The 9,498-nt window shown below is 43.7% G+C and overlaps 2 protein-coding genes across 14 annotated transcripts in view; one reads left to right on the top strand and one right to left on the bottom strand.

Moving 5' to 3' along the window:
- Positions 1-1,474: 1,474 nt before the first annotated feature.
- On the bottom strand, positions 1,475-4,482 carry LOC147050101 (zinc finger protein 503-like). 2 transcript variants are annotated; one of them, XM_085922081.1, is made up of 3 exons: positions 4,190-4,482; positions 3,930-4,100; positions 1,476-3,809 (listed from the first exon to the last, which is right to left on the bottom strand). In XM_085922081.1, the coding sequence occupies exons 2-3, from the start codon at positions 4,008-4,010 to the stop codon at positions 2,358-2,360; spliced, it is 1,533 nt and encodes a 510-aa protein (XP_085778207.1). In that variant the 5' UTR covers positions 4,011-4,100; positions 4,190-4,482; the 3' UTR covers positions 1,476-2,357. The 2 variants fall into 2 exon arrangements, with proteins under 2 accessions (XP_085778206.1, XP_085778207.1); XM_085922080.1 differs by having other exon boundaries at positions 1,475-3,809; positions 3,930-4,482.
- Positions 4,483-8,791: 4,309 nt separating this feature from the next.
- lrmda (leucine rich melanocyte differentiation associated) overlaps positions 8,792-9,498 on the top strand; it is a 266,124-nt gene continuing 265,417 nt past the window's right edge. For 11 of the 12 annotated variants that reach the window (XR_015067407.1, XR_015067404.1, XR_015067398.1 and 8 more), the window contains exon 1: positions 8,792-9,425. Coding sequence is in view for 1 of the 12 variants with exons in the window: in XM_085922107.1 (XP_085778233.1) it covers positions 9,384-9,425 (42 nt within the window). In the remaining 11 variants the exon portion in view is untranslated. The remainder of the gene's footprint in view (positions 9,426-9,498) is intronic. The other variant, XM_085922107.1, reaches the window with a different exon arrangement.

Below are 9,498 nucleotides of genomic sequence, written 5' to 3'. Positions count from 1 at the left end.
ATTGAATTTTAGTATTGAATCTGGCTGGGAAAAAAATGCTTCTTCACCCAGTCCATGTGTGTGCGTGTGTGTACCCTTGTAATATTCTTGAATGTAGATTATTGCAAAGGGTTGTCCCCCCCTGTAATTTTTTTACAGGAGTATATACGGTGTGCACATGACAGTGTTGCACTTTTGTTTTTTTCAACTCATGTTGACTTTTCGTGACCTTTTGAGTATTTTAAAAATGTAATATTCTCATTCTTAGGCATAACAATAAACAATCAGTGTGACTTTTTTTTAATAGTCATTATCAAAATATCCTAAACTTTGTGTGACTTGTAATTTAGGTGAATTATTTTTAGATTGTGCAGGACTAACTCAAAGGCCACATCGTTAGGTACACAAGGGATTCCCCAAGTGCTGAGTGTCTGTCAAGGAGTCCAACAATGTAAACAATCTATTAGCGATCATCAAACACACAATTTTAAAATCCTAAATTAAGTGCCGCGTGCTCTACAGTTTATATTTAAATTGGTGCAAAATTGCATTGTATCATTATTTTTTTTGTGGTTACATTATTTTTCTTTTGTGCTTCTACACTATTGTAAACTACCACTGCATTCATAGATTTTAACGCAGCCATTCTAATGAGTCTTTTTAGGAAGTGCAGCTGTTCCTAATACGATGTCCATTGAGTCCAGTACTGTTAAGCTTGCATGTAACTCTCACTCAAAATGACACCCCCCCCCCTTCAGTATAAAAGTCCTCATCGCTTCTAAGCCTTTTTAAGGCCCTGCTGGACAAAAGTGAATATCCACTTTAATCCGCGTCTTACATCCCCATGATACGTGTGTGTATAAATACGGTGCGAGTTGGAGGCCATGAAGGCAGGCAAGTCAAGGTGGGAGTCTCGCTAATTCATGCACACATATGCCTGCATTTCTTGCACACCCCCACACCCCGCTGCCCCTTTCTTAGCCCCCCTCAAGTGACAGCGGCAGCAGGAGGGGTGCGTGATGAATGGCCTTCCACCGGGGACCTCCGAGCATAGGCACCGTCATGTGGCTAAAAACATGGAAATGGCTCGCTTTGGTCGTCATGACATCACGGTGTATATACAGGACCCTCGGTGCGATAGTCTACAGGGAATAATTTCAAAAAATACAACGGCTAGATATTTAATTACAATTAAATCTAAAACATGCATGCAACTTTCATGCCTTACTTGAATTTGGTGCTCTTTGACAGGCTGTTTTTCAAAACAGAGCATTAAAATGACCTCAAATCCAATTTTCTTTGCAAAAAGCAAATGAAATCTGTATATTTGGAAATGTAATATCACATTTGCTATTGAGTGGCCATATGTGGATTAAAACACCACTATTTCGCCATATCTGCAAAAACAGAAAAGTATCATACTAAAAAAAAATGCTTTTCGGAAACAGGGAGTTCCTTTATTTTTTTGTCTTAAATTCTTCCACGTTTAACTTAATATTTCATCTCCTTAAAAAATAGACATATGTATTTTTACACACCTAAAAAATTTAAGAATTAGTCGATATTGTCCAACCCTTTTCTGATGACTTCTAAAATATTATCCCTTCCTTTAACCACAAAATGCATCAATTAAATTAAACTCACAATTTTACGCTTAGACGCACACACACACACGCACGCACGCAATGACCATTTTTATATTCCAAATAAATCCTACTTTCTATTAAGTCCTTTTTTTTCAAATGCTGACAGCTTCCAGCTTTAAAAATTGACATCTGTGCTGTAAAATATCGCTTTTTGTTGTTTTTAATTCAACGGAAATAACAGCGGAATTAATGGTAGGAGAATAAAACACATTTGTGGCCGGTGGTGAATCAAATCAATGAGGCACAAGAAGATATGGAACAGAATTGTCTTATTTTTTTCCCCCCCAGATTACATACAAAAAAATACCAATTCTCTTTCCATGGTATACACCTGAAAAATAATTTCAAATGTGGACAATTTCTGAATTAAAAAAAAAAACATGCATGTAAATTATTTTTCTTTTCTCAGTGAGACATTGTTTTTCTCCTTTTAAATAAGAACAAATACAATCATAGCAATTTTGAAATGAACATCAAAATGACGAAGCCTATTTTGAATTAGTTCTCTAACTGTGTGCTCCCCTCATCCACTTTAGCTCTCGACTCATGTTTCCACATAATGCACTTTTTGACTTGTTCCATTTTGCAGCCTGCTTATTTTTTTTTTTTTAAAGCAGACATAAATAAATACAGTTAGAAGTCCACGGATCCCGCCCATATGTCCATATAAAAGTCTTTATATTTGCATTCTTTGTATTATAAACTTTGCAAAGTTTTTTTCCCCCCTCCACTTCACTGATATCCAAGCGCAGATGCTGTCGTGAGTCTCTGACCGTACAGTGCGTAAGGGGAGTAGTAGGGGCCGGTGGCCGCGGGGACTGGGACTGGAGCGCCGGGGGTGGGCAGAGGGCTTTTAGAGTACGGATGGTAGCGACTGCTGAGTCCCAGTGCGTGATGCGGGCTCCTCAGAGCCAAAGTCCCGGGGCTGCCGGGGGCCGACGGCGGCATGTGCATGTGACAGGCCATGGCCGCAGCAGCCGCGCTGGCCAACGAGGAGGAGCCCGGGTAGCCGGAGATGAGCTTCTCGGCCCCGGTGAACGCGGTGTGTGTCCTCAGGTGGTTCAGGAGCTCCTCCGAGGAGGAGAAACGCTTGTCGCACGGTCCGTTGGCCGACACCCAGTTGCACACGTGAGGCAAGGGATCGTTGGGCAGCATAAAGCCGTACGGGTACAAAGGGTGTCCGCTGAACGAGGGGGCTGATGAGTGCACTCCGTGGATGGGATGCGTGGGGTACATGAGGGGGTAGCTGGACTTGAGCGCGTTCGCTGCGGCAGCCGCGGCCGCCGCCGACTCGTGCGTACACGACGCCCCAGCCGCGCCCGCTAAGTGGCTGGCGCAGTGATAGCTGAGGCAGTAAGGGTCTCTGCACAGGCTTGCCGACATGATGGAGGGTGGGGAGGCTCCGGCCAGAGGGCTGGAGCCGGCCTTGCTGCAACCCAAAGAGCTGGCCAGCTGCGCGTTCACCAGGCTGCCTCCGTGCGGCATGAAGTGTTGAGGATAGCCCGCGTAGGCCCCGGCCAAGCCGCCCGGGTACGCCATGCCCGCTGGGGGCAACGGGAACACGGTTTGACCCGGCTTGTAAGGGGAGACGGGCGCAACCAGCCCGGAGCCGAGCACCGACGCAGAGGACACTGACGTAACCGGGGAGGACTCCGACGCGGAGGAGGAAGTGGAGGTCTTGGGGCCGTGCGTGGTCTCCTGGTGTTGGTTTACCTCCACGTTAATCCCACCGCAACTCACGCTTATCCGGCTGTGACTGGACGTGGCCGAGCCGCCGTCCGCGCCGCTTTTTCCGCAGTCCGATTCCTTCTTGTCGTCCCGCTCCCCGCACTTGCCCTCCGCCGGCATGGGGGAAGCGGAGGAGCTCGAGTTGGGACTGCCTGTGCGCGGCGTGAACGGCTGACAGGTGGCGCTCGGCACTCGGAAACCAGACTTGTCCGATCCGCCGCCGCCTCCGCCGCCGCCCGACGAATCTTTCTTGTCGGACGGCTTGGAGTAGGGCTTGAAACTGGACTTGTCGTCCGCGCCGATGTCGCTCATCTTCAGCGGGCCGCATTTAGAATCCTTGTCGCTAGATCCATTGGAGGCGACGGAGGAGAGTTTAGAGGAGGGTGGCGGGTCCGGCTTGCCGATCTGGGAGCACGTCTGCGCTAGGAGAGCCAGGGGACTCTTCTTGGCATCAAGCTGCACACGAAATAGTCATTTCAATACTACTTTAGGAGTATTCTATACATCAAGTGTATGAAAAACACAATTTTCACTTTTTTTTTCTATGTACACCTTAAGCGATCATATTTTCCTTACCTCGATTGGGCTTACGGGGGTGGATGGCAAAGGTTGCAGATACTCCGGGTGCAAGATGTGTCCTGAGCGTGCGGTGAGCATTTTCAAAACCTTCACTGGAAGTCGCTTGGCTTGCCGTAGCGGGTCTGACGGCGGCGCCGAGTGGTGCTGCTTCTGCCTCGGCTGCTGCTGCTGCTTGTGGAGGAAGAGAGAAGAGGCCGGCTCGTCGCTATCGCTGCTTCCCCGACGACTGGCTCGCTCCCAGGCTGCGCTCAACTCACCGAGATTTGTCAGGACATACGCCGAGGGCGACGTGCTCATGTCCCAATGGTCAGCCAAGTGGACGGCGATGCTTCGCTCAGATGCATTAAGGAAAATACCAAAAAAGGGGCGAAACCGACCAAAACAAGGCGAGTGAGAATAATAATCCTGATCTTTTTTTTTTTTCTATTTTTTGTGATGCGAAAGAAGTAGAAGCTGCGAGTGTGGAAAGATGCTTCCACCGTGTGCGTCCGTGTCCGCGTCCTCCCTGCGTGTAGTCCCGCACTGGAGACTGGGAGATGTTTTCACTCGGGGAAGGAGAGAGGAGGAAAAAAAGAAGCTGAATTAGTCCCGAGATGAAAGCCTTTGCCGCCTTCCAATCAAATGGCAGCCCGAGGTGATTGGAGGGTCAAGGGATGTGACGTCATCCTCCTTGACAGCTCCATGAGAGGGGAGTAGCCCCGCGGCAGACTTTAAATGTTTGGTTGCTGGTAACGCACGCTCGTTTTTTTTGGTTCCCCCGAAGATCCCGTTTTTAGTGTTCTCACGCCAGATTGTTGATGGTTTGAACCACATTGCAGACTACAGATATAGAAATTGGGACTGGTATTCATTCTCTCCTATTGTCAGAATGCACAAGTTTTTCTGTTCTAAATTACTAAATATTTTTTACAAAGCTTTAAGCAAAGTGCATTTGAGTCAACGGTGCAGCAACACAGGTAGACAGACAATTTAAGAATAGTCCCAGGCATATATTCTTTATGTTCTGCAAAATAATGATTACCGTATGTTCCAGACTATAAGGCGCACCTCAAAACCTAACATTTTCTCAAAAGCCAATAGTGTGCCTTATAGTCTGGTGCGCCTTATATATGGACCAAATTCCTAAATTTAAACTGGCCCGAAGCATTGTGTCATGAAATCAATCATAAGTGGCCCGCTGAAGACTATGAATCATGAATCAAAAAGACTATGGATCATTATTTTGTGATTATAAAGTAATTTTTTGCGACTAAAGTTGAAATAAAAAAGATAAAATGGAGAAGGATTTGATTTGGATAAAAAATCTGACATGATGCATTCATGGTGCGCCTTATAGTCCGGTGTGCCTTATATAAGGACACAGTTTTAAAATGGGCCATTCATTGAAGGCGCGCCTTATAGTCCGGTGCGTCTTATAGTCCGGAAAATACGGTAATATTACTGCAGCAGACTGCTTAGTTCATATAATCTATTCTACATTTTATATGTTTGCATTGCACTACCTCCTGGTGGAAGAGTTGCAAGAACCAGAGGCAGCAGCACGATTAATTGAAAATAAGAATGAAATCATGACGCACAAACCGTAATGGTATCATATCACAATTTGTTGTATGGGTAGGCTGAACGGATTAATGGCATTTCTATTCATTTCAATGGTGAAAGATGAGTTGTGAAACGAACTGTATAGAAAATACTCTTATGTATGGCCTTGGTGGTGGCAAGTTTGAGCGAGTGTGCTCATTGTGTGTTTTCCTGTTTTTCCAGTGTTCAATAAATGACTAAAAAGCGTACTGACTGTGTCTCCTTACATACATGCAAGGACATTACCTACAGAATAGTGTAAAACTTCACACTTTCATCCGAGAAACTGCCCCCCCCCAAAAAAAAATAATAATTCCAGGAGATTTGCTTGATAAATATATATCTGTGCTGCAATTACTGAACAGTATTGTATAATAATGTCTTCAACACGTTATGCATAAAGCCCAAAATTGATGTTTTCAGGCACCACTTGGCAACTTTGCTTTCCCACCTAGCAACCATCAAACCAACTAGCCCGCTCTCCGCTTAAACAGACGAGCGTTGACAGGAATAGACCAAAAAGTAAGTGATGGAGGGGACGCAAATGTCACATGTTTTCACTATAATATACAACCCGCCCCCTATTTCTATCTCTATCTTCACCCCCAGTCGATGCAATCAATCAGTTATTTGTCAAGAGAGCTGTCACTCAATGCTCCATTCAATTTATGTCAATGAATGCTTGTTGAGGGGAAAAAAAGAGTTGAACAACTTTTTTAGGGGGTGTATTTGGACACATGGAGGAGCTGCAGCATAATTCAAATGTATGAAAAATAATTCATAGCCATGCATATTTGATGCAGTTCTTGGATGCGTGTGCTTGCAGATGGCTTCCACCTGCCAAACCCAACAAAGAGATAACAAAGGAAGACATTTTACACACTGATGTCGGCTAGCCTTTATTTGCACACAATGCAGAAAAAAAATGGTGGGCCTTCTTTTTGTGTGTGTAAAAAGAGGAAGAGCGATGGACTGTCAGGTGGTGCGAAGAAAAGAAAAAGTACAAAATGGCTTCCAACTATTCACTGCTGAGAGGGCTAATCAGTATTGAGACTTAAGGGGAGTAAAGGGTGGGGGGGTTCCGAGAAGGGGGTGTCTTTTCAATGCTTTCATCTCCATCGGCGCTCAATTAAAAGCCTATCAGTTTGTAAGTAAATCAACGCCTATCAGGCTTGTCACATCAAACAAAACGATGATTATTGCAACCCGCCTCTGCTATTAATCTCCCTCTGCGGTAATCGCCTTGACAGGTCAACTTTTTGGAAAGGCACAACCATAAGAAAACCTGGCCTGAACGCTCACTGCAAAAGAAAAAAAAAGTTTGGATTTTTAAAAGGGGGAAAGAAAGTATACTTTTGTTAGTCAAATAAAAATATTTTCAATTTAACCATATTTAACTATATATATATATACACACACACACACACAGTTATATATAGTTATATATACGTATATACACCAAGCAACGTTCTTCTAATTTCAATAGAGTAAAAACAACTGACTTTCCTCAGTATGTCTTTGTTGTCATTTATGATTATTTTTGGAAATTTTGAATTTGCATTGATTAATTTGAACTTTTTCCGTCTGTGTGTGTATGTCTGCGAGTGTATGTGCTTGTGTGTGTTTGCGTGTGTGTTATCCAAAAAAACTTGACATAAGTCCTCCAAGATGAGGTAGGAAAAGACAATTGAAAACATGTTCTCATATATCATTTTAATTTAATGGTGCAGTACAAATCAGCAGCACTCACAATACAGGGATATTATAGTATAATATTTTACTCCATAGTTTTTTACAGAATCATTTTTTCAGTTGTTAATTCGTAAATTAAAGGTGGGTAAACTATGGCCTATACTCTGAACTTGCGTGTAAAAAAACAAGAAAAAAACTCGAGAGCAAAAGTGATTTGACTACAAAACCCCTGAACATAAAACCCACAGATGCTCATAACAAATAATAGTAAATATTTGTTCAATTGTAGCATCATATTTTCCCCATAGATGCAATGTGACTAACTTAAAACTGAACTTTACTAATAGGAAAAGGCTTCAAAGAGGCAAACGTGACAATTTCATTTGAAATGTTAAGTGCACACACTAACTATTGTGGTTTTTTGTGAGGGTGGGGTGTTCTGCAGTGTGCGTGTGTGACACAATATGCAAAAATGTGTGATTGATAACAGCGTGGCTGTGTGCTGCGTGGGGTTGACAGTCCGTGACACAATATGTGAGTTATTAGGGCGAGGAAGGGCAGCCATAAATTGTCAGTGTCAGGCCCCCAAAAAACTCTCCTTTTATTGTCCTGCAAGACGAATGGCCTTGCATGTGCGCTCGCGCACGCACATACACACACACACACACACACACACACACACACACACACACACACACACACACACACACACTCAAAAATATTTTGTATTCCTTTTATATAGCATATGGAACTATAATTTATTGAACAAAAGTTCTTCAACATATTTGCTTATAATGCACGTTAGACTTACATGCAAATTCAACTGTTCGTATTTCAACTGTGCAAAGGCTGGGAACGTTGACACTTCTATTTAAATAACTTAAAAATCGGAAATAAAATGCCACACTTTAAATTGCATTGCAGCATTTTGAAGAGACAAGCATCGTCGTCTCGAAGGCAAATAAAGCACAAAGGTTATTTAATTTAAATGCATGCATGCACGCAGACGTCCCTCGACATTACCTGTCCCTCTTTTACTGAACTCCTCTGTAAAAAGTGTCATAAAAGTAAAAAAGAGGATTGAAAAACAGCACAAAGATTAATAGGAATATGGATATATGTATTAAAAAATACTCTTTTTAGACAAAAAGCACTCTTTCGATTGTAACGTGTGTACTCAGCGTGTATGCATCCTCCCTCTCGCTGCGGAATGGATCCAACGAGCAGTTGTTCCTGAGTGGGCGTGCACCGCGTGACGTCACACTCCATGTAAACACTGGGTGGGAGGGAGAGAGGGAGCAGGGGGCTTCTCCATTCTTGTCAATCATGTCAATCATTGATTGAATTGATTTTGTACAAAATGTCTAATAGTATAGAACAGACATTTATTGGTTATTGAGAATTTTAAAAGAAAAACAAATAGGGTATTGTTTTAATATAAATCTATGGATTTCCAAGTTATATTTCAAACACCACCCCATGGAAAACTATAGTGCAAAAGTGTTGATCACTGTATATCACTAAAATCAAGTAAAATTAGACGACAGGCATGTTTTCAGTGCGCGCAAAGTGGCCTGCTTGTTGCTGGCAATCTCTACTTGTCGTTTTCAAGCCAAGCATTTTTGCTTTCAGCTAAATGCATTACTGCATGTGCAGTGATCCTCTTGTTTAACTCGTTAGCTATGGGCTCACGTGAACTGTGGATTGGTTGCATGATGTGGCACGTTGCTTTTCTGCACCAAATGGGCGTTTAAGTCTTTACCCTCCATGCACATTGAGTTGCATGAACATGAAGGCGAGACAACGACCTCTTTGTGATCCCAATGACTCCGTGGAGCGCTGTGTGATATAACAACGGCAAACAGGCGGCTCAGTGTGCGTCGCGATGCACTCTGTAAATTCGTGAGCAAGCCGCCCACTGCCAGCCAGCAAGCGCGGGACATTTCCGCACACGCGGGTCAGCTGATCTAGACACGCGGAAAGCACTTACTAACAGAACTCCACAAAAAAAAGTCCCCCGCACGCTGATCACACTGTTAGTAACTTTTAGCCGCTCCACGGATCCACGACACACGTTTGCAAGCCAAGTCCTGCGTGAACTCCACATTTTGCATGGCACGCTGAAAGAGAGAGCGAGCAAAACATTCGTCTGCTGGACTGTCATTCCGACTGGTAGTGATGGCGCACAGGGAGTCACCGGTGGCTTTGAATGGAACTCATGTAAGTGTGTATTGTTCTTTTGTAATTGTTAGTTTTTGCAAAGATCACAAATGTGGTGGCAAGCGTGCAACGT

Source organism: Syngnathus leptorhynchus, chromosome 10 (assembly GCF_054491065.1).
Source record: "Syngnathus leptorhynchus isolate UIUO chromosome 10, UIUO_Slep, whole genome shotgun sequence".
Lineage (NCBI taxonomy): Eukaryota > Metazoa > Chordata > Actinopteri > Syngnathiformes > Syngnathidae > Syngnathus > Syngnathus leptorhynchus.
The sequence above is the reverse complement of the archived record's forward strand: the minus strand, read 5'-3'. Positions and strand labels throughout refer to the sequence as shown.